The sequence below is a fragment of the Mesoplodon densirostris genome, chromosome 7 (assembly GCF_025265405.1).
Source record: "Mesoplodon densirostris isolate mMesDen1 chromosome 7, mMesDen1 primary haplotype, whole genome shotgun sequence".
Classification (NCBI taxonomy): domain Eukaryota; kingdom Metazoa; phylum Chordata; class Mammalia; order Artiodactyla; family Ziphiidae; genus Mesoplodon; species Mesoplodon densirostris.
This window is the reverse complement of record NC_082667.1, coordinates 27,983,338-28,009,526: the sequence shown is the minus strand read 5'-3', so window position 1 is coordinate 28,009,526 and position 26,189 is coordinate 27,983,338. Positions and strand designations below refer to the sequence as shown.

The 26,189-nt window shown below is 35.3% G+C and overlaps 1 protein-coding gene across 2 annotated transcripts in view; it reads left to right on the top strand.

Annotated features, from left to right (window-relative positions):
• ELP4 (elongator acetyltransferase complex subunit 4) overlaps positions 1–26,189 on the top strand; it is a 243,868-nt gene that overhangs the window by 52,704 nt on the left and 164,975 nt on the right. For both annotated transcript variants that reach the window (XM_060104001.1, XM_060104002.1), the window contains exon 5: positions 7,255–7,394. In XM_060104001.1, the coding sequence (XP_059959984.1) occupies positions 7,255–7,394 (140 nt within the window). The remainder of the gene's footprint in view (positions 1–7,254; positions 7,395–26,189) is intronic.

The following is a 26,189-nucleotide window of genomic DNA, read 5'->3' as shown; positions in this document are numbered from 1 at the left end:
ATTTCTTTCATCAATGTCTTGTAGCTTTCAGAGTAGAGATCTTTCACCTCCTCGGTTAAATTTACTCCTAAGTATTTTATTGTTTTTGATGCTATTGTAAATGGGATAATATTTCCTAAAAATAAAATGATGTGTTTTTTTTTTACCCAAATAGATTATTGCATTTCTTCCATAATCTCCCTATAGAATCTTTTATTCTAGGGTTGCAAGACAGAGTAAGTGAGCTAATTAAGACATTTCTATCTAGTATAGTTACCTATAAATATTCAATATAAATAGTGGTTCTTTGGAATTACTGTTTTTATTCCTGTACATTTCATTTTCAACCATTACATTTTCAAGCTGTCTGGTAACCTCTCCTATCTAGGATAACTAAGAGACAGGATGTGAGGGGAAATTTTCTGAGAAGTCAAAACACATGTCAGTAAATCTGCCTACTAAATAAAGCTTATGAACTCTGCTCCTATTGAAGGCCCCTCCATTTGATTGTTTCCTTCATTCATTTTTCAGAACACTTTTATGTCTACCAGACATTATCATACTGGTAGAAAAGAGGGGGAAATTCTATCTGAATAAGATAATTCCCATACTCCACACTTCTCTAGTCTTCCACATTGACATCAGTGTTACCTTTCCCAAGGACAGAAATATGTTTATAACACCCCTTAACTGAAAATGCCTAATTTGGTTTCCTGTTTCCTGCCCCCTTCTAAATGCTTGGCAGACTGTCAATCACATTACCTTCCTGCCAACCTTAGACATAGCCTTAGAATTCTCTGCAGAATGTCTGGGTGGTCACTACCAGTTAATAAGAATTAGAATGTGAGATGAAACCCATTATAAACCCACAATATGAAATATAAACTTCTCAAGTTGTATACAAGATTTATACCACCTAATCCAAGCCTACCTTTTTAGCCTCTGTCCTGTGTGTATATAAAACACTATATTCACCCATCCTATGAGGACTGCTCTTTGTGAATTGTTTGTATTTCTGCTGGTGATGCTTTTCACTTTCTTATTCACCAACTCATCCTTCTCCAAGGGCAAATGATATGTAATTATCTAATTTCTTATATTTGTTTCCATAGCACCACATGCATTTTAAAGTACTTCTCTACATTGTTTTATAGTTAGTTGGTAGTATAATTCTTTTCTCCACCAGACAGAGTTCTCTAGAGGACAGAAAGCTTGTTTTATTATATTTTCTGTTGTATCTCCAGCACCTATGTCGATGCCATTTATTCATTCAGTCAGTAAATATTGTTTAAGCATCAACTGTGTACCAAGTATAAAATGTGTTGTAATAGGTGGATATTAAGCAATGGTAAATTGTTCTAATTTAGATGGGAAAGCTATTTGAATAGTATCATTTTTAAGTGTGATTTATTTAAATGACTGTGAAAAAATTACAAATAGGAGAGGGGTTATTTGCAACTCATATAGTAGAATAAGGAATAGTCTACCAACTAAATTTTTAAAAACAGGAAAAAAAGTAAAAAGGAAACTTAGGTAGTTCTTAAACATACAAGAACAGATGCCAAATTTCAATTATAATAAAAGAAATGCAAATTAAAACTATACTGGCCTGCCATTTTTCTATTATTAGATTGTCAGTAATCTAAAATGTTTGGTAAGACACTAAATTAGCAAAGGTGGGAAGAAACTAGTACTCTCATACTTTGCTGGTAAAAATGTAAATAGGTTCAGCTTCCGTGGAGGGTAATTTGGCAGTATCCTTCAAAATTACAAAAATGTATACCCTTTGATTCTTTTGGAAATTTACATCATGAATATATTTACTCAGATGTACAATAAATTATATATGACTTACTTATGAGGCATTTTTTTAAATAATAAAAGATTGGAAATAACCTAAATGTCCATCAGTAAGCAACTAAATAAATTACAGTATATGTGGACAGTAGAAAACCATACATTTGTATTAAAAAGTAAAAGGAAGCTCTATGTAATCAGAATTTGTTACAGGCATAGCTTAGAATGTGATGGAAAACTGGGTACAAGAGGCCAGAATAAATGTAGTTATTCTGCTTGGGAAAACGTGAGTTAATTTATAAAGATTAAAACAGACAAGCAATGTAGGGACTAGCACTTGAGAACCCTAATAGCAAAGAACTTCATGCCTTTAATCTGGCAGATTCATTTAAGTAACTGGGCTTAAGGGTGACTCTTTTGTAAAGAGTGACTGTATTTCTAATTTTTTCTGCTGGTATGTTCTGAAAGTCATTAAGAACATAAGCTCTAAGTTGAATTTAGATTTTGTGTAAAGACAATATACCAATTCAGTTTTAGATCATATAAAATACTTGTATCTTCCATTTCTTTTATTTTTACTCTTAGCTAGGTTTTGGTCTTTTCGTTGGTCACTAACATTCTTGAAGTGAAATTGTCAGTGAAAATGCAGGTGGTTGAAACTTTAAGCCTTCTTTTCTTGCTGCTTCTTATAAAATCTGTTTAAACTTGGGGAGAAAGTTCTTTGTTTCTTTATAGTTAATTGTTTCCTTCTATATTGTAATTACAGATGCCATTCCTGCCCCCTTTCACATATGAGTAAATACTGCTTGCTCTGCTTTTACTTTTAGAGTATGGTGTGCTTGCAGTTGTTATTATGGGGGTAAACTTCTCAGAGGTTACACATTAACACAAGCCTCAGTTTTCAAGGCTTACAGCTTCAGTGTTTTAAAAAGTATGCTCTTACAATGATGTTCTCTAGACGACTTACTTTCCCATTTTCTTCGGGACTCCATTAAAATATCACTTTATCGGGAATGTCTTCCTTTGTCACTCTGTATAAAATAAAACCTCTCTCTCTTTCTCTCATCCCCTTTCACCACCATATTTCTCTTCAGGGTGCTTGCCATCATCTAGCAGATAATATATCATCCATCTCCTCCTACTAGAGTGTGAACCAATGAGAGAAAAAGACTTTTACTATTTTGTTTTACTGGCATATGGTAGGTGCTCAATAGTTATTTGTTGAATACAGGAGTGAATGACATATAGTTTGTGAATTAAATGTTAAAGTGAGTTGAGTTGTATTAATTAATACACATAAATTAGCAGCTTATTTTGAATTTACAGTCAATGGTCAAACTTAAGTTTACTAGTATTTACAAGTAAGTTCTGTCAAGTTTAGAAAATAGAATTATCTCTGGCTTCTTTGCTTTTCTTTGAAATGTCACTAGCATGTATATTTGCCTGTCACATAAATTTTATATATGATGATTTGCCAAGACTGAGTAGACTTTGAGGATCACTCATCACTATCTACTTTATAAATCCACACCTTACCTTGCCATTATCATTTAAAAAAAAACCAACAGTAAAACCCTGGTTTTCTGTATTTTACTTGGGACAAACTATAGTTAACACTATTATGAGTAAAGATTAAACAAGAAGTCCAAAACATAATGTAACAGAAAGGTATTCCGTTGATTATCAGAGATGCCTCTTAATACAAATCATCACCAGGTCCTAAGAGTGTAGTCATAATCCCATTAGGGAATGCAAAAAAGGATAAGAATATGTACACCTAAATAAATAACAGTAGCTCAGTAAAGCATAAAGTAGTGCTTCTTCCTGTTGGAGGTGTGTGTAGTTTTTAGAAGCCTACTTTCCCTAATCCTGTGATTTTGCTTTTCTCTCCTAGATGGCCATGCCTCCTTCTTTCCTATCCAATCATCAAACCCTATTCCCTCTTCACCCCAAGAATTCATAGCCTATAGCATATTCTGAGACTTAATTTTTTCAATATTGTAGAGCTCTACTACCAAGGCCTACCATGGCTCCAGCAATTTATGACAGCATATTAGATCTTTATTACAGTAAATCCTCATTACACTTTGAATTTCCATCTTACTGGTTCAGCTACAACAGTCCTGTGATAGATGTGTGCATGTTGTAGATGACAACAAATACCATTTTTCCAATAAAGCAATGTAATTGCAAAGGATAGTGATGGATCTTCTGATTCTCTGGTGAATCATGACAGAATAATAATAATAACATTTATGTAGCACTTTATAGTTTATAAAATATTCATTTCCAGTGTTGCATTAGATTCTCACAACAGCCTAGTGAAATAGTTATTATTAGCTCTGATTTCTGGTGATTCAACTGAGGCTCAAAATGGTTTAGTAACCATTTGTGTTCTTGCTTTCTGTTATGCCATACTGAGAAACAAAAAATGATAACAATAATAAGAAAATGTCTTATTTAGACTGTTTATTTGTGGTGCAGCTTTTCTCTGAAATTTTTCTTTCTTTCTAACATACTTAAGTTGGGGGATGGTATGTATTGTTTTGTTGCTCTGTGCTCCTCCTGAACCCCCATCAGAATTCATTCTCCTTTAGCATAGTAAATTTTTATTGAACCATTCCATTTTACTCTCTTCCACAGCTGACAAAGTTAAAGAGTAGTTTATGAATGTGAAATAGAAGTTCTCATAATGTAAAACTAAAGCAATGTGTCTTATCAAACTGAGTAAATGGAATAGTTATTGATGATAGTTTAATTTTTTTTAATGCATTTACTTTTTCAGGAAGTTGATAGGTTTTCATGGATTACCATTACTACTACTACTACTGCTACTATTATTATTATTATATTTAAAGCATTTAAAGACCTTTTTTTAGAGGAAATATTTTAAGTCTTTGTTTTACAATTCTAAGCCTCAGAAGATTTCACAGCATTCCAGTTATCTGATGATATGTTAATGCTATGTGTGTTGGGTAGAAAAAAACTTACAAAATTGTTTTTCCTGTAAGAGTATATTTAATTTTCATTTTCATTTTTTATTGAAGCATTAAAGTTTCTCATCATTAATAAAATGGTTAGTGTCTACCTTATGAATATTTTAGTTGCCCTATCTAATCTTAATTTCTAAAAAATTAATAATTTAGTTTTAATAGAAAAGCTTCCAAATTTATTTTTACATTTTGATTAATTATTTGTGTTCTATATGTAAACTGTCACAGCATGAAATCAATTTTCTGCCTTGATTCATCCCAAATCTGAGATTTCTATCACTTTAATATTATAATTAGGAACATTGATAGAGAGGGCAACTTAAAAAGCATACTTCGCTTCTTGGCAATTTAGCATATTTCTCAAAGTGCATAGGATTTCAAGAACCTTCAGTCCACTAATAAATTTATTAACTCAAACTTAAAAGAAGCGAAAAGTCTCTCTTTCTTTCTCTCTCCCCATGGCCAGTCCGCCAAAATAGATTATTCATGCTTATTTGATTCAGGTAGGCTTTTGCAAGCTTCCCTACTAGGCCTGGGAATGTGGTACATTGAGGCCTTTTCAGAGGCTTCTGACATAGACCAAGCTTTTATTGCATGGTGTTTTATTATTACCAAATCCTAGTCTCCACCCAGTTTGTAGGCACTCTGCTTATTCTTTTGAATCAGGAAAGGTTATCACCTACCTTAATCCATGCAGCAGTGTGGATTAAGGACACCAGTGTGCCCCAGGATTCTCAAAGAGGATCCTGGAAACTTCTTGTTTCTTCTTTTTTGCTGTCTTTACTAAATTCTATTGGGCCTTAGGGGGATTTGCATCTGAAATGGGCAACCTGGTGTTTTTCTCAATGAAGACATCAGATCAAAGTTCAGTTAGTCAAGGCCTTTCTAAAACATTAAGGGGGTTTGGACTTACACAATAAAAAGATGAGCTCTAGCAGAGATTGCAGTAAAAACATTCTGAACTATAATCCGGATAAAGAATAGATTATAGGCCAAAGAACAGACCTTGTTTAAATTGCTTTAGACTAATAACTTTACATTTAAAAACTTTACATCCTATTTTTAAGAGACAAATTTTAATGTGACATAATGTATTTGTCAATACTTTTTGTGGCAAATAGATAAATCATGTTTATGAAACCATACTTCTGTTTATATTGTATTAAAAAGATTAGATTAAGCCAACTGATAGGTCTCTTTCATTAATGAAAATAAACAGTACCTTATGGAGGAATGAACAGCCATTTTATCTAGAAAATAAATGTCAAACCCTCAGATTCTGAATCTGAGAATAATGTTTCTATCAGACTTTAATTTTTTAATTCTCTATTACTATATAGTTGATGTTTGTAGGCATTTAAGAATATGAATTTTTGAATTCTTAAAATGCAAATATCTAGTGTCAAACAATGTCTCTTCTCTAAATTTCAAAGTTGTCAGTTACTTAGTAAAATAAGTTAAGAACCTACTGTGTATAATTCTTCAGTTTCTGTAAAGATTATCTAGTTTTGTTGAATGTTCTGAAATTTGTCTGTTTTGTGGCATTCAAGACAGTGGAAGTTAAATAAATTTAGATCAGAGATTTTATTAGAAACTATTGCCAGATGGAATCTGTTACTAGTTCAACTTTGGTTAGAGGTATATTTGGATAGAGATATATTTCTAATGTGCTGAATGAAAGAAATCAGCCAGAGTCCATTCAAAGCAATGTAATAATAATGTTATATTACTGGGCTTCAACTATCCTATGTAATTAAATTCAGCATCAATCGTTATTAGAGTTTCTTATAAGAAAGATAATTGGTTGGAGAAATTGTTAGTAGAGGGCACAAAAGAGGAATTATCAATGAACTAATGAATATGCCAGGTTTCTGATTTAACTAATAGAGCTTATGTACATTCTCCCACTGTATCATGTACCTTGTTCCTATCTGGAATATCCCAGTATATTTTATACTGTTAGCTCAATTTTAAGTTTTAAGAAGTTTTGAATACTATATATATACATGGTCTTATGAGAATTTAGTTTTAAAATGATGCTCAGTTTAATGTATATAAATAGCTAGTTTCTTTTGGGCCCCTCAGCAATGAAATAATGTGGCTTAAGTTTTCATTCTTAGTAACAGTAAATTTATTTTATTTTTAAAACTTGAAGTCTTAAATGTTAATTGAGTTATGTATATAAAATTTTTGAACTGAGGAAGGTATAGTAAAAAGGGAAGGATGTGTTCAATTTCTTATCAAACTTAGGGAACCACCAGGAGTGAAGATACCTGGGAGATGTAAAGGTTGATTTCTAACTATCAATAGTTTATAATAATAAAGATTGTTGCATGCTTCTTTGAAATTTAGTAAGTCTATGTATATCAGCTCTTCCTTATTTGCATTAAAATGCATAAATATATCAGAATTTTGCTGAATGTAGGATAAATAAATTGCAGTTTAAAGAAAAATTTTTAACAACCAATATGGGTTTTCTTATCAGTCTAGACCGGTATCATCTTCAAGATTTGGTCACTATTATGATGTATCAAAAAGGATACCACAAGAACTAATTGAGGCTTCAAAATGGCATGGATTTTTTCTTCCAGAAAAAGTATCATCATCTCTTAATGTAGAACCCTGGTAAGTTAATGATTTCAATTTACCACAGTCTTTGAAAGAATGCATATTTAAAGGTACATATCCTAATAAATGTTTTCTGTATAATATGTAACCTTAATTGTACATGTTTCATATTATTTCATTATATGTGGTTTTCTTCTTTTTCTCATCCTGTAGCTGTTGGACCTACTATTACTCTTAAATTGCAACTTGAAAAATCTGGATACCAAATTTACAATACCTGCTGTTTTTATTTTCAATAAAATGTGAAATAGTTCTATATTAGGGTCTTTCAGCCCTAAATGCACATGGATACCTAAGTATTGCTTATTGATAATAATAGTGAAAATGGTTTAAAATCATGCTTTTGCTCCATGTTTTTTGATACATGATCTTTCAGAAAGTAAACAAGTACTCATTTCTAATATTTTATTTATTAAGGCTTTCTACTTCTAGTTATGCTGTAAATAAAATAATCTGTATTTTTTTAGATAACAAGAGAATTTAGGGTTTGAGTTTTGCAATGAAAAGTTTTAAGTAATAAAATAACAACATATATAGTGTTACTAACTGTATTAAAGCACAACTCTGAAAATTACAGTACTTGATATTGAATAATTTATAAAGTATTAGGAATATTTAATTTCAATTCTTATTGCAGTTGGATCAAGGGAAGGTAATTCACAGAATAGGTTGTTGCCTCTGTTTTCTTTCGCACTGTAAAACCTTTATTTTCAAAATGAGATGAGTTATTAAATGGAAATTTAATAGATAGAAAGTTGTGAATGGAAATGACTTAAAAATATAGAGTCTCTTTCCCAGAAATATTACCTGAACATTTAGTGGAGACTATCCTATTTATTTTTATTAAATCTCTTTCCAAAAAAAAATATTTATTAGTGTATTCTCCAGTCCATATGGCTGGAGACTTACCAAAAGTGGTGCTTTGATGATGCTTTAGTGTTAACAGCTGCCATTAATGAATGACTGCTATATGTCAATCACTCTACTACATACTCTACATTTGTTATCTAGTGTAATCCTTGTATCAGTCCTATAAAAGTTTGTACAGTATTCCCATTTTCCAGAAAAAGATACTAAAATTCACAGAGGTGATTTATCTGAGCCTCAACTATTAAGTGATCAAACCAGGATTAACCTAAGTCAGGAGATCCCTCTCTTTTTTTTTTTTTTTTGCCTTACTGCTTCAAAGGACTTTGGTGTTCTTCACCTTTATCTTCTTATGTTGTATAGTAAAGAGCACTGATAAAGAAATTAAAAATATGGGTTCTGTTACTGAGTTCATCCTACTGTTACTCTTGGGCAAATCTCTTAAATTCGGTGAAAATAAATATCCTCTTTTGAAAAATAAGGGCGGGGTATGGGGGTTCTAGGAGGAATACCACCTGTCCTTCCTATATCACTAATTTTTTATTAAGTTTGAATGATTACATTGATTATACTAGTTCCTAATTTTTGTCATTCACTGAACCAGACATACATATACATACACTTGGGAAATAGGTCAAAATAGTGTTTCCATGATTTGTCAAATAGTAAATCATGGAACCCAGATTCAAAGTCAGTTCTTTCTGACTTCAAAAAATCTGTGTTAGCAGTAATGCTATCTGTACTGCCTCCATTCATGGAGTGCTTAGGGAAATGAAAAACGAAAAATGTACATTAGGTATGATGTAAATACATGAAAAATAATATAGTGTTACTTTTGTAATTTAAAAAAATTAAGGATAAAACTTTCTTTAAGCCAGAAAGTACAAAGTGTTTTTCATTTGTTCAGCAACTAAAGAGAGGAGGGAATTAAAATTTCTCAATTTTCTGTTCAGTGTCAGGCACTGTTCTAGGCATTTGACCGTGGGATATCTCATTGAATCCTCCCAACAACCCTCCAAGAGAAGCAATATTATCCCCACTTTATAGGAGACTTGAGGTCAGAGACGATGAGCAGCTTTGCCACTGTTTCAGGCTCTGAGTGACTAAGCAGACACCCAAACCCAAGTATCCAAAACCCTCTGCTCTCTTTTCTGTACCAGGCTGTCTCCATTTACTGCTGCAGTAACTGTACAGCACAGAAAGCTGGGCACCTGAAAAATTAAACCTTATTGGATGTGGAAATATAGTCTTTAAAGTATATTTTAAGAATATTTTTGAGAACTAACAGCTTTGCATGGAACAGGAAAATTTATAGATTTTAATTACCAGGGCAGTATTTCATTTCATAGTAGTTAACTGATAATTCATTTATATCATATTAAACTTAAATGCTTAATTAAATGTAATTAAACTTTAAACATGTAATTAAATTAATTTTGAAAATGGGTACTTTACCATGTGAGATTTATTTTAATTTATGAAAAGCGTGTGCTCATTTCACTAAAATGAACTTTACTGGTTCATTTATAAAACAATAAAGCTAAGCTTTACAGTTGTCCTTACTTTTCCTGTAATTAAGACTAGAGGATATAGCTGTGTCCCACTATTGTGTGTGAGAATATAATATATAATTTTATAATTTCTAAAGACACTGTTGAAACATATAAAGATTTTTTTTACAGTAAGAAAAACTGAAGGTCATTTAAAATCTGCACAAACTAATTTAAAATTATTGGTAGGTTTGCCAATGGAAAATGTTCATACATACAGTTTAAACTTTCAAGTTGAAGCCTAGGTATAAAAACCTGAGATGTATCACAATAATATTACCCAGATAATTTTGTTTTGATATTTCACTGTTATAAATCTGATAATCTCAATCATAAAGCAATGATAGAAAAACTGATTTTGAGAATAAGTTGGTAGTCTACAAATTTAAAATTTGACTTTGTTTTGAAGTAAGCTTTGCTAACAGGTATGCCCAAGCACAGTTCTGTTTCCTCACTAGAAAGATATTGTCATTATTTATTATTTATTAATGAATCTACTAACATACTGCTTATCCAACTGTTACAGACTGAATGTTTGTGTCCACCCCACCCCCTGCCAAATTTATGTGATGAAGCCCTAGACCCAATATTTGGAGATGGGGCCTCTAGGAGTTAATTAGAGTTAGATGAGGTCATGTGGGTAGAGCCCTGGTCTAATAAGATTGGTGTCCTTAAGAAAAAGAGGGAGAAACACCGAGCTCCCCACTCTCTTCTTGAGTAAACACCCAGGAAAAGACATGTGAGCTCACAGCGAGAAGAAGGTGACCATCTGCAACCCAACACTAAACCTGTAAGCACCATGATCTTGGACTTCTACTCTCCAGAACTGCAACAAAATAAATTCCTGTTGTTTAAGCCACCCAGTAGTTTGTTCTAGTACCCCAAGCTAACTAATACACCTACAATATTGTGAAATGTTACTTTTTAAATTATAGATATGTTAGGTCTTGAATATTGAGTTTCCATAAAGTTGGCAGTAAATAGAATGATTTTGTTTTGATATGTTTCTTTGAAATTCAAGATTTTACTTTTGCATATCTATGCTAACAATAGCTAGTAGTAGCTAAAAGTTTTGTATTAAGTTGAATGAACTGAATTCCGAGAGAACTAGTTATCTTTCTAGGAGAATTTCTAGGAGAAAAACAGTGGAAAGCAGATAGGAATGTTACTTAAGATTTTAGGAGTCATTTTTTTCTTTTTTTTTTTATCCTGCCAAGTATCTTTACCAGAGTAAATGGAACCTCTATATGTCTCTGTAGTATCTTCCCAGACAAATGGTAGCTATGCTTCCCATACATTCCTACTAGTATTCCTTTGTTCATACTTCTGTCAGAACACTAATCTCATTACACTTAATTATTTGTCTTGTCTACATTCTGATCTTCCCCCTCAAGCATTGGAAATCCTTGAGAAAAGGGTTATGCTTTTTTCATCTATTTACTCTCTGAATCTAGGACACAAGTGTTGAGTTGATAGTTAATGAATTAGTGAATCAATGCACAAAGTATAATAAGAACTCAAATTAACTATAATCTTGTTCTTAGCACAAAGATTTAGTGAGATGAAACTGGGTGACTGAAACATAGCCATGTAAGAGTATATTTTATTTCAAAAATACAGATCTCAGATTGCGAAGCAGAGAATCACAGTATATTTAGAAGTTACAAGCAGAAAATTCACTCACGAGAAAGGAATTTTGAAAGAGAACTTCTAGGTAAGATTAAAAGATCAGAACAGAAGTTGTAAAGTTATAGAAGTATACTATAAACTACTCTATTAAAAGGATGTAGTAAATGATATATCAATCAAATCTCAGAGCTAGGGGAAAGGAAGATGTAAGTGTAAAGAGGGATTTTACCTATCTTCCTATCTGCGGGTGATATAATTAAAGTAAAAAGATAGTATCTGAAACTTTAGAGGGAGAACTATTATCCTGAACCTCATTTTGACCAATGAAGAGAAATGACTTGCTTATATGTTTGTCTTTCTTTCTTCTTTCTGTCCTTCAAAGGGGCCTTTGGGTACATAGAATTTAGTTGATCATTCTAGCATGCTATTTTCATTGGTATCCATGTTTTTTGTTTTGTTATTTTCCACCTTAAAACCCAGTCATGTTCCCCATAGACATACTCTCTCTTATTTATGTGTCTCCTTCCATATTTCTATTCTTCCTTCAATAAAATAATCATTGACCTTTGACTCCTTTCTCTCTCTCACTCCCTACATTCAATCTATAAGCAAATCATGTCCATCGTATCTTCAATATATCCAGATCCTGATCACTTCTTGCAACCTTTACCTCTACCACACTAACCTAAGTCACCCACATTTCTTGCCAGGACTCTTGGAATAGCCTCCTAATTAGTCTTGCTCCCTGCTCCTATTTTTCTCCAAAACAGCCCTCATGAACTTTTTAACATAGTGCTGTCCAATAGAACTTTCTTCAAGGATGGCAGTTTTCTATGTGCTGTTCAGAATAGCAGCCACTAGCCACATGCAACTGATAATGAGCATTTGAAATGTGACACTGAAATTTTTATTTTATTTTAATTAATTTAAATGTAAGTAGCTATATGTGACTAGTGGCTATCTTGTTAGACAGTACAGTTTTACAACATAAGTCAGCTCTTAACACTACTCTGGCTCAAACCTTTAATGAATTCTCATCTCATTCAGAATAATAAACCTATATCCTAACAGAGATCCATAAGGTCTACATGTCCTTACCTAATCTTATTGCTAGCTACCTCTCTGATCTCTTGAATTCATTGAGATTGGGGAAAAGGGTGAAGGGAATATCAAGAATGCTTTTCAGACATTAGAACTAGGATGGTACTGCTTACAGATATAAGTAGACATAAACATATATCTAACAGTATTTATTGAACACCTTCTCTGACGTGAGCACCTTGTGTGCCCCTGAGTACCTTTTATGAGCCTAGAATTATGTTAAGCTCTAGGTTTATTGTAATAAACAAAGCAGTTGTTATCCTTGACCATTTATAGGTTACAACTGAGCAAGAAAGCACACAAATTTTTTTTAAAAACCAAGTAAACAAACATATATATGCCATTATGAATTGTGGTAAGTAATGCAAAGACAAAGAACACTTTCCATAAATTGAGTGGGGGAAATAAACTTTGAGTTGTGTTCAGATGAGGCCTTTCTGAAGACCTGAACCTGAGACTTGAAGAATCAGAAATAAGAAGGTTGTCATACAAAGACCACTAAGCCAAGAAGTGTTCTTGGAAGAGGGAACAGCAGGTGTGGTAAGAAAGTAAAGAACTTGGTGTTTTCAAGGACCTGAAAGGCCATGTTGCTGAAACAGAGTGAGTGATAGCAAGGGTTACAGGAAGATGAGTTCAGAGAGATAGGCAGGGGTCATACCATTCTTTTAAGAAATTTGTTCATGAAGGGGCAGAGCAAAAGCAATAATTGGAAGAGATTTGGGGTGACAAAAGTTGTTGTGGGTTTTTTTTGGTTTTGGTTTGGGGGGTTGTTTTTGGTTGGGTTTTTTTTTCTGTTTTGTTCTGTTTAAATGTAAGTGGGAAAAAATTCATTAAAAAGGGAATGGACGAAGAGGTAGCAGCAGTTTCTAACTATATGGCATTGGGCAGATTACTAAATGCCTTAGGAAAATTCTTAAACCACTCACTACCTCTGTTACCTATCTATGAAATTGGTCTAAAAGTAATACTCTTTGAACACTGCTTAATACATAGGAAATACCAAATAAATGTTAGGGGATAGTCAGAGTATTTTCTGGAAAAGGCAGGAGGTGCCTCAGAGCAGGTGTGGAAGGACTGACCTTGAAGATATAATAACATTTCCTCCACTGGAGGGAAGGAGGGAAAGGAAGCATAAGAGAACAGTGTAGATGCAAACAAATAGGTTTATACAGTTGTAGGCAGAGTCTTGAGTAACACTGAAAATATGGATGTCTTCTCTTTACTTAGTGAATAATAGGCAGGATCATCCACTAAGGAATAGTTGCTTACCTCTTAGGAGTTTGGGTTAAATGGGGAAGGTTTGAAATGGTTGTTTCACAGACTGGAAGAATACGCGGACTGGAGAAGTAACAAATATTTATGGGGGTACCAGTCTGTCAGGTTGTGTGACTTTCTTGCATCTGTGCTGATTCCTGGGTGCAAACAGGATTGAAGTTTTGCCAGGTGCCATCAGCAGGAGGACAAAGAGCAGAGAAGTATTAAAAGGTGAACAAAATGATGGACCCCATACTCTAGGCTAAAGAAAATGAATTGATAACAGATACGGGAGGAGAAAAAGAAAGGGTAGTAGACTGGCAGTGGACTAATCTTAATAGTGAGGGTAAATGAACAAAGCAAGTTACCAAGATTAGAAGTGTTGATTGAGAATAAGATGTTTGAATTAGGACTGTAAACCAGGTACAGCATCTTCAGCTGATAGAGGGAAACGTCCAGAAGCTTGATAACGGCAGCAGCTTAAAAAGAGAATGATTGGGGTTGGCTAAATATTTTTTTTTTAAGGAATGGAGTTTTTTGTGTGTTTTGTTTTACTAGAAAGTAGGCGAGGAGGAGTGGTTTGAAAATGACACTGGAGAACAAAGGGGATGCCAACCAAATCTCCCAAATATTGAGGAAAGGAGTCTAAGCTGCAACTTTACTTAGTTAGTCTCAAGTGCCCACCACCCTCCAAAGGAAATCCAGTTATCCTTTGGAGGGTTGTGGGCACTGTAGCTTTTATTAAGATCTAAGGCTGATGGTAGCTGTGGAGACTGCAGCAGTGGCTGTAGTGGAGTGGTTGTGCAGCAGCTTTTTCTGCATGAGAGACCTGGGGTGGTTACTGAGTTTAGCATCTAAGATAAAATAGAGCGAAAAAGCAGATTATACTAATAGGACACAGAGTACAATCCTGTTTACATAGAATTTTAAATAGCTTTTCCCAAATTCTTTTCTAACACAAATTCAGTAGATGTTAATTTAGTTTCTTAAATATACTTAGTGATATTTGGTCAAATAAACCCATGAACGACTAAGCTAAATCTTCTTATACTGTGAAACTCAGTATATAGCAGTGTTGAAAAGGCTATGAGAGGGCCTCCCTGGTGGCGCAAGTGGTTGAGAGTCCGCCTGCCGATGCAGGGGATACGGGTTCGTGCCCCAGTCTGGGAGGATCCCATATGCCGCGGAGCGGCTGGGCCCGTGAGCCATGGCCGCTGAGCCTGCGCGTCCGGAGCCTGTGCTCCGCAACGGGGGAGGCCACAACAGTGAGAGGCCCGCATACCGCAAAAAAAAAAAAAAAAAAAAGAATCCGCCTGCCAATGCAGGGGACACGGGTTCGTGCCCTGGTCTGTGAAGATCCCACATGCCGCGGAACAACTAAGCCTGTGTGCCACAACTACTGAGCCTGCGCTCTAGAGCCCGTGAGCCACAACTACTGACCCTGAGTGCCACAACTACTGAAGTCTACCTGCCTAGAGCCCATGCTCCGCAACAAGAGAAGCCACTGTGATAAGAAGCCCGCGCACCGCAACCAAGAGTAGCCACCACTCGCCGCAACTAGAGAAAGCCCACACACAGCAACAAAGACCCAACACAGCCAAAAATAAATAAATTAAATAAATTAAAAATACATATATAAAAAAAAAAAAAAAAAAAAAAAAAAAGAAAAGGCTATGAGAGAAATGCCAAAATTAAACAAATAAGTAGTTATAATAACCCAGTTTATATTTGTTTATTGGTAAAATACTCTTTTCAGAATCAAAAACATTTTTATCAGCATACTTCTTAACATCCCACAATATTTTTTCTCAGTAAGAGAAGGAAGGATTGACATAGAGAGATGTCTGAAAGAATGTTCATCAAACTGTTAACAATGTTCAACTTTGGGTGGTGGATTTTTTTTTTCTATTCCTTGTATGTTTTGTATATTTGGTTTTATTTATTTATTTATTTATTTATGGCTGCATTAGGTCTTCATCACTGCGCACAGGGGCTACTCTTTGTTGCAGTGTGTGGGCTTCTCATTGCGGTGGCTTCTCTTGTTGCAGAGCACAGGCTCTAGGCACACCAGCTTCAATAGTTGTGGCAGGCGGGCTCAGTAGTTGTGGCTTGCGGGCTCTAGAGCACAGGCTCAATAGTTGTGGCGCACGGGCTTAGTTGTTCCGCGGCATGTGGGATCTTCCCGGACCAGGGCTCGAACCCATGTCCTCTGCATTGGCAGGTGGATTCTTAACCACTGCGCCACCAGAGAAGTCCTGTTTTGTATATTTGAATTTTTATAATGAACAAACGTCATTTTTATAATGGAGAGAGATTTCAAATAAGTGTGGAAAGTATAATCATTTGAGGATAATATGGTGAAATCTTTATCTTATATCTCACATCAAACTATATTTCCGAAGAGTTAAAGATTTAAATACAATAAATTAAAATTATAAAAGTAATAGAGGAAAATTAAAGTGACTGTCTTAAACTCTTGGAGTAGGGAAATAACAGTGAGTATATCTAGTGGTTCTCCACTTGAAGGAATCAGAACTCTTTGGAGATATGTTTGATTCAAAGGAAAGAAAAAAATAAACTTGTAACATCTTTTTATGCTTAGAAATGCTTAAAGAATGATGAGGGTATGTCAAAAGGATACAGAAGCCAGCTCAAAAGAACTCCCACTGGCTAAAGAAAAGGCAATTTGAGCATCAAAATATATAAATATAGTAATGGATTGTAACCCATTTAATAAAACAGGAAGCCATGAATACTTACAGGCACAAATAAATGAATGAATGAGTAAGTTATTAAGGAACAAGATATTTACATAGCCTCAAAGTACCTCCCCACAAAATATTGACTACTGCAAAGGGAAAAGTATAATTTTATGGTGGAGAAGCCTGGCAGGCATCACCTTAATCAAATTAACATCACCAGTAATGGGGCAAATTGAAATTATGTATCACCTGATAGCATACAATGAGAAGAACTCAGCAACACTTCTGCGATATTCCTACCAACTACTCATAATTTAAATCTAATCATAAGGAAACCTCAGACAAACCCAAATTGGGAATATTGTACCAAATAGCTTGCCTGTAATCCTCAAAAGTGTCAAGACCATAAAAGTCAAGAAAAATCTAAGGAATTTCCAGATTGAAGGAGACTGAAGAGACAACTTGGGTGCAACATATCATTCTGAATTCAGTCCTTTTGCAATAAAGAATGATACTAGGACAGGTGACAAAACTTGAATGGGGTCTGAAGATTTTATGGTAGGATCAGTTTCCTAATTATATCAATATCCTAAGTCAGGTGGTTAGATTATCATTATTTAGGGGAAAGTTCTTGGACATTCTAGGACTCATACTCTAAATTATTAAGAAGTGATGGGTCATCATGTCAGCAACTTATTCTCTAGTGAAACAGAGAAAAAATATTTTTCGATATGTGCAACTTTTCTATAAATTTGAGACTTTCAAAATTTTAAAAAATACAAATGTGTGTATATATGTGTATATGTATGTATATACATATACATATTTAGTAAATTAAGACCATTTTTAAATTAGTAAAAACAAGTTGAGTGCCCTAATGCAAAATGGGCAAAAGATATCAACATGCTGTTCTCAAAAGAAGATATAGAAATAGCTAATAAAGCTAACTAATAATCAAAGAAGTGTAAACGAAAACCAGAGATACCATTTTTCATCTGTCAGATATTTGAAATGATAATGCCTTGTGTTAAAGATAGTGTGAAGAAACACATGTCACTCTTGTTAATTGTACAAGTGTACATTGTTAACAATTCTAGGAAAGTATATCAAAAGTGAGAATGTACATTATCATTTTTGCCATCATACCACTTATAGGAATCAGTAAAATTATTTCTCCTTTGGGAAAAAAATATAACTACTTGAGCAAATATTTTCAATCTGGACAGTCAGCTCTCTTTTCCCTATCCCATTCTTTACTTTGAGAAAAACCCATTGGGAGTTCAATTCCTCCTTAAATAGATGCCCACACATGAACTGTGGCCATATTCCTTTTGCCTTCCACATTACTTAGCTCACTCCTGAAAGTGTTTTAAAAGACTTAATAAGTGAAAACACTAATTCAAAGAGATACATGCACCCCAATCTTCATAGCAGGATTATTTACAGTAGCCAAGGTATGAAAGCAACCTAAGCATCCATTAACAGATGAATGGATAAAGAAGATATGATATACATATACAATGGAATATTAGTCAGTCATTAAAAAAAGAATGAAATTTTGCCATTTGCAGCATCATGTATGGAGCTGGAGAGTATTATGCTTAGTGAAATAAGTCAGAGAAAGACAAATATATGTTATCACTTATGCATGGAATCTAAAAAATAAAACAAATGAATGAATATAACAAAACAGCAAGAGACTCACAGATATAGAGAACAAACTAGTGGTTACTAGTCAGGAGAGGGAAGGGTGGAGGAGCAGGATAGGGATAGGGGATTAAGAAGTACAAACTACTACGTGTAAAATAAATAAGCTATGCGGGAGCCCCTATGCGAGCATTTGACTTTACTGAGACCTCTGTACCATTGCCTATCATCTATCACCTGCCTTGATACACTCTTTCAACTAATTAACCATCTTGATCCATGGTCAGTTTTTTTATCTTCACTTCCATGTCCTTCTCTGGCTTTGTCTCACTTGCTCAGCAAAACTACTATTCTGGTTAAATGGGACTCTAAGTGAAAAGACAGAAAGTGGTGGTTGTGGGGAGGGAGTGTGTGAATTGAGATTATACAAGGGTAGCAGTTATTGATGATGACAAGATCTAAGGTATGACCATGGGAATGAGCATTGTAGGTAGAATGGAGACAAGATCATTGGAAGAGAGGAGGTCAAGAAACTGAAAGGCCAGGGTGTTTGAAAGATGAGTAATGACCCAGAGTTGGAGAGATGACAGCAATAATGATGGATAGTAGGAGACAAAATTTAGTGACTTTTTTATATCAATAATTAAAGGAAATTAGAGTAATTGAACTGAATTATTTTTCATGAAAGATCATAACCACTGTCAACAGTGTCCCTGTCAGACAGTGGATTGTTTCATGGATGTATGCAATTCTTCCATCTTCATGATCTTAGTACTTTCCCAGCTGTGTTCCAGAGGTTTGTGCTGGTCATAGTCCTCCTTTGTGCCCCTAATGTTACATCTCTGTATATTCTTCTCTTAGTTGAGTAACCATAGCGAAGAGAATCAAATCCAGCGTTGTCAGGCGAAAAGCATCAGAAAAGAAAAATCAATAAATGACATCGTTCAGTGTAATAATAATGGAATTTTTAACTTGAAAATTACTTGTGAATAGACTTCACAGTCTTTGTAGTCACATGCAAATTATATGCTAATATAACTTTAGCTCAGCAAACTGTTTTACAGTTAGTTGAAACATTTGATATTGTGCCTACTGCCTTATAAGTATGTCTCACTCTGTGTCATAGATGAATACCTGAAATATATGTGTAAATAGATTTTTAGTAATACAAATCATATTTTCTCAGTGATTTGCATAATGTCAAAAATCCTTCATCTTTAAATTAATCATAATTGGTAGTGATAACAGTTTCTCTTCCTAACAAGTAATTAAATCAATACTTAAATGCACCAGAAATTCTTATTTTTAAAAACCCAGTAATGAATCATTTTAATGAGAAAACTCATTCTTAAAAGAAAAGAAAAATCATCCTTGAATCATATAATTTTAAGTTTACAGGTGAGAAAATTTTGAAGCCCAGAACAGAAAAAGTAAAGAATTTGCCTCACATCACACATTTTGCTACAGTTGTTGGAACAGATAGAACCAGAACTGAGATCTTAAGCATACTTTCCACTGTGCTATACTGGTATCTAGTTTGTATACTTGTAAATTTATGCTTTTCAATATTGAATTTTCTTAATAAACCATACACCAAGTTAATACTAATGAGGCCTATTGGTGAAGTTCTCACCAGTGCAACTAAAAGAGAAATACTTCCTTAAGACTATACACCTGAATACTTTGACTTTATTGAATGGAGCCATGTTCAAACCTCATCTGAGTGACATGAGTGTATTTGAACCCACAGGCTTTTCATTGAATATTGATCTCACTGTAGATCTCACTCTAGTTTAACCAAAAGAACTTAACTCAAAGTTTTAGAAAACTTGAATTTTAAGTGCCACTTCTGTTACTTAATTGTTGTATAGCCATGGCCAAATCACTTGCCCCTGATGGGTCTTAATTTTCTCAACCATAAAATGAAGATAATGGCTATACTTACCTCACAAAGTTACCATAATGGTCAAATGTTGTGACAGTGATGCAAAAGATTTTGAGTATTTATTATGTGCCAGACGCTTTGCCAGTTGATATAATTACAATCGGAAACAAATCCAGAGCTTATTTTCTTTTTTTTTTTTTTATTTTACAAATTTAATCAGTTATACATATACATATGTTCCCATATCCCCTCCCTTTTGCGTCTCCCTCCCACCCTCCCTATCCCACCCCTCCAGGCGGTCACAAAGCACTAAGCTGATCTCCCTGTGCTATGCGGCTGCTTCCCACTAGCTATCTACCTTATGTTTGGTAGTGTATATATGTCCATGCCGCTCTTTCACTTTGTCACAGCTTACCCTTCCCCCTCCCCATATCCTCAAGTCCATGCTCTAGGAGGTCTGTGTCTTTATTCCTGTCTTACCCCTATGTTCTTGATGACATTTTTTTCTTAAATTCCATATATATGTGTCAGCATACAGTATTTGTCTTTCTCTTTCTGACTTACTTCACTCTGTAGGACAGACTCTAGGTCCATCCACCTCATTACAAATAGCTCAATTTCATTTCTTTTTATGGCTGAGTAATATTCCATTGTATATATGTGCCACATCTTCTTTATCCATTCATCCGATGATGGACACTTAGGTTGTTTCCATCTCCGGGCTATTGTAAATAGGGCTGCTATGAACATTTTGGTACATGTCTCTTTTTGAATTATGGTTTTCTCAGGGTATATGCCCAGTAGTGGGATTGCTGGGTCATATGGTAGTTCTATTTGTAGTTTTTTAAGGAACCTCCATACCGTTCTCCATAGTGGCTGTACCAATTCACATTCCCACCAGCAGTGCAAGAGTGTTCCCTTTTTTCCACACCCTCTCCAGCATTTATTGTTTGTAGATTTTTTGATGATGGCCATTCTGACTGGTGTGAGATGATATCTCATTGTAGTTTTGATTTGCATTTCTCTAATGAGTAAAGATGTTGAGCATCCTTTCATGTGTTTGTTGGCAGTCTGTATATCTTCTGTGGAGAAATGTCTATTTAGGTCTTCTGCCCTTTTTTGGATTGGGTTGTTTGTTTTTTTGCTATTGAGCTGTGTGAGCTGCTTATAAATTTTGGAGATTAATCCTTTGTCAGTTGCTTCATTTGCAAATATTTTCTCCCATTCTGAGGGTTGTCTTTTCGTCTTGTTTATGGTTTCCTTTGCTGTGCAAAAGCTTTGAAGTTTCATTAGGTCCCATGTGTTTATTTTTGTCTTTATTTCCATTTCTCTAGAAGGTGGGTCAAAAAGGATCTTGCTGTGATTTATGTCATAGAGTGTTCTGCCTATGTTTTCCTCTAGGAGTTTGATAGTGTCTGGCCTTACATTTAGGTCTTTAATCCATTTTGAGCTAATTTTTGTGTATGGTGTTAGGGAGTGATCTAATCTCAAACTTTTACATGTCCCTGTCCAGTTTTCCCAGCACCACTTATTGAAGAGACTGTCCTTTCTCCACTGTACATTCCTGCCTCCTTTATCAAAGATAAGGTGACCATATGTCCGTGGGTTTATCTCTGGGCTTTCTATCCTGTTCCATTGATCTATATTTCTGTTTTTGTGCCAGTACCGTACTGTCTTGATTACTGTAGCTTTGTAGTATAGTCTGAAGTCAGGGAGCCTGATTCCTCCAGCTCCGTTTTTCGTTCTCAAGATTGCTTTGTCTATTCGAGGTCTTTTGTGTTTCCATATAAATTGTGAAATTTTTTGTTCTAGTTCTGTGAAAAATGCCATTGGTAGTTTGATAGGTATTGCATTGAATCTGTAGATTGCTTTGGGTAGTAGAGTCATTTTCACAATGTTGATTCTTCCAATCCAAGAACATGGTATATCTCTCCATCTGTTGGTATCATCTTTAATTTCTTTCATCAGTGGCTTATAATTTTCTGCATACAGGTCTTTTGTCTCCTTAGGTAGGTTTATTCCTAGATATTTTATTCTTTTTGTTGCAATGGTAAATGGGAGTGTTTCCTTGATTTCACTTTCAGATTTTTCATCATTAGTATATAGGAATGCCAGAGATTTCTGTGCATTAATTTTGTATCCTGCAACTTTACCAAATTCATTGATTAGCTCTAGTAGTTTTCTGGTAGCATCTTTAGGATTCTCTATGTATAGTATCATGTCATCTGCAAACAGTGACAGCTTTACTTCTTCTTTTCCCATTTGGATTCCTTTTATTTCCTTTTCTTCTCTGATTGCTGTAGCTAAAACTTCCAAAACTATGTTGAATAAGAGTGGTGAGAGTGGGCAACCTTGTCTTGTTCCTGATCTTAGTGGAAATGGTTTCAGTTTTTCACCATTGAGGACGATGCTGGCTGTGGGTTTGTCATATATGGCCTTTATTATGTTGAGGAAAGTTCCCTCTATGCCTACTTTCTGCAGGGTTTTTATCATAAATGGGTGTTGAATTTTGTCAAAAGCTTTCTCTGCATCTATTGAGATGATCATATGGTTTTTCTCCTTCAGTTTGTTAATATGGTGTATCACGTTGATTGATTTGCGTATATTGAAGAATCCTTGCATTCCTGGAATAAACCCCACTTGATCATGGTGTATGATCCTTTTAATGTGCTGTTGGATTCTGTTTGCTAGTATTTTGTTGAGGATTTTTGCATCTATGTTCATCAGTGATATTGGCCTGTAGTTTTCTTTCTTTGTGACATCCTTGTCTGGTTTTGGTATCAAGGTGATGGTGGCCTCGTAGAATGAGTTTGGGAGTGTTCCTCCCTCTGCTATATTTTGGAAGAGTTTGAGAAGGATAGGTGTTAGCTCTTCTCTAAATGCTTGATAGAATTCGCCTGTGAAGCCATCTGGTCCTGGGCTTTTGTTTGTTGGAAGATTTTTAATCACAGTTTCAATTTCAGTGCTTGTGATTGGTCTGTTCATATTTTCTATTTCTTCCTGATTCAGTCTTGGCAGGTTGTGCATTTCTAAGAATTTGTCCATTTCTTCCAGGTTGTCCATTTTATTGGCATAGAGTTGCTTATAGTAATCTCTCATGATCTTTTGTATTTCTGCAGTGTCAGTTGTTACTTCTCCTTTTTCATTTCTAATTCTATTGATTTGAGTCTTCTCCCTTTTTTTCTTGATGAGTCTGGCTAATGGTTTATCAATTTTGTTTATCTTCTCAAAGAACCAGCTTTTAGTTTTATTGATCTTTGCTATCATTTCCTTCATTTCTTTTTCATTTATTTCTGATCTGATTTTTATGATTTCTTTCCTTCTGCTAACTTTGGGATGTTTTTGTTCTTCTTTCTCTAATTGCTTTAGGTGCAAGGTTAGGTTGTTTATTCGAGATATTTCCTGTTTCTTAAGGTGGGATTGTATTGCCATAAACTTCCCTCTTAGAACTGCTTTTGCTGCATCCCATAGGTTTTGGGTCGTCGTGTCTCCATTGTCATTTGTTTCTAGGTATTTTTTAATTTCCTCTTTGATTTCTTCAGTGATCACTTCGTTATTAAGTAGTGTATTGTTTAGCCTCCATGTGTTTGTATGTTTTACAGCTCTTTTCCTGTAATTGATATCTAGTCTCATAGCATTGTGGTCGGAAAAGATACTTGATACAATTTCAATTTTCTTAAATTTACCAAGGCTTGATTTGTGACCCAAGATATGATCTATCCTGGAGAATGTTCCATGAGCACTTGAGAAAAATGTGTATTCTGTTGTTTTTGGATGGAATGTCCTATAAATATCAATTAAGTCCATCTTGTTTAATGTATCATTTAAAGCTTGTGTTTCCTTATTTATTTTCATTTTGGATGACCTGTCCATTGGTGAAAGTGGGGTGTTAAAGTCCCCTACTATGATTGTGTTACTGTCGATTTCTCCTTTTATGGCTGTTAATATTTCCCTTATGTATTGAGGTGCTCCTATGTTTGGTGCATAAATATTTACAATTGTTATATCTTCTTCTTGGATTGATCCCTTGATCATTATGTAGTGTCCTTCTTTGTCTCTTCTAGTAGTCTTTATTTTAAAGTCTATTTTGTCTGATATGAGAATTGCTACTCCAGCTTTCTTTTGGTTTCCATTTGCATGGAATATCTTTTTCCATCCCCTTACTTTCAGTCTGTATGTGTCTCTAGGTCTGAAGTGGGTCTCTTGTAGACAGCATATATATGGGTCTTGTTTTTGTATCCATTCAGCCAGTCTGTGTCTTTTGGTGGGAGCATTTAGTCCATTTACATTTAAGGTAATTATTGATATGTATGTTCCTATTCCCATTTTCTTAATTGTTTTGGGTTCGTTATTGTAGTTCTTTTCCTTCTGTTGTGTTTCTTGCCTAGAGAAGTTCCTTTAGCATTTGTTGTAAAGCTGGTTTGGTGGTGCTGAACTCTCTCAGCTTTTGCTTGTCTGTAAACGTTTTAATTTCTCCATCAAATCTGAATGAGATCCTTGCTGGGTAGAGTAATCTTGGTTGCAGGTTTTTCTCCTTCATCACTTTAATTATGTCCTGCCACTCTCTTCTGGCTTGTAGAGTTTCTGCTGAGAGATCAGCTGTTATCCTGATGGGGATTCCCTTGTGTGTTATTTGTTGTTTTTGCCTTGCTGCTTTTAATATGATTTCTTTGTGTTTAATTTTTGACAGTTTGTTTAATATGTGTCTTGGCGTATTTCTCCTTGGATTTATTCTGTATGGGACTCTCTGTGCCTCCTGGACTTGATTAACTATTTCCTTTCCCATATTAGGGAAGTTTTCAACTATAATCTCTTCAAATATTTTCTCAGTCCCTTTCTTTTTCTCTTCTTCTTCTGGAACCCCTATAATTCGAATGTTGGTGCGTTTAATGTTGTCCCAGAGGTCTCTGAGACTGTCCTCTGTTCTTTTCATTCTTTTTTCTTTATTTTGCTCTGCAGCAGTTATTTCCACTATTTTATCTTCCACCTCACTTATCCGTTCTTCTGCCTCAGTTATTCTGCTATTGATCCCATCTAGAGTATTTTTTATTTCATTTATTGTGTTTTTAATCGATGCTTGATTCGTCTTTAGTTCTTCTAGGTCCTTGTTAAGTGTTTCTTGCATTTTGTCTATTCTATTTCCAAGATTTTGGATCATCTTTACCATCATTATTCTGAATTCTTTTTCAGATAGACTGCCTATTACCTCTTCATATGTTAGGTCTAGTGGGTTTTTATCTTGCTCCTTCTCCTGCTGTGTGTTTTTCTGTCTTCTCATTTTGCTTATGTTACTGTGTTTGGGGTCTCCTTTTAGCAGGCTGCAGGTTCGTAGTTCCCATTGTTTTTGGTGTCTGTCCCCAGTGGCTAAGGTTGGTTTAGTGGGTTGTGTAGGCTTCTTGGTGGAGGGGACTACTGCCTGTGTTCTGGTGGATGAGGCTGGATCTTGTCTTTCTGGTGGGCAGGTCCACATCTGGTGGTGTGTTTTGGGGTGTTTGCGGACTTTTTTTGATTTGAGGCAGCCTCTCTGCTAATGGGTGGCGTTGTGTTCCTGTCTTGCTAGTTGTTTGGCATAGGGTGTCCAGCACTGTAGCTTGCTGGTCGTTGAGTGAAGCTGGGTGCTGTTGTTGAGATGGAGACCTCTGGAAGATTTTCGCCGTTTGATATTATGTGGAGCTGGGAGGTCTCTTGTGGACCAGTGTCCTGAAGTTCGCTCTCCCACCTCAGAGGCACAGCACTGACTCCTGGCTACTCAATTTGGGATGATTTGTTGTCTATTCATGTATTCCACAGATGCAGGGTACATGGAGTTGATTGTGGAGCTTTAATCCGCTGCTTCTGAGGCTGCTGGGAGAGGTTTCCCTTTCTCTTCTTTGTTCTCACAGCTCCTGGGTCTCGGCTTTGGATTTGGCCCCGCCTCTGAGTGTAGGTCGCCGGAGGGCGTCTGTTCTTCGCTCAGACAGGACAGGGTTAAAGGAGCAGCCTCTTCGGGGACTCTGGCTCACTCAGGCCAGGCGGGAGGGAGGGGCACGGAGTGCGGGGCGAGCCTGCAGCGGCAGAGGTCGGCGTGACGTTGCACCAGCCCGAGGCGCGCCGTGCGTTCTCCCAGGGTAGCCGCCCCTGGATCCCGGGACCCCGGCAGTGGCAGGCTGCACAGGCT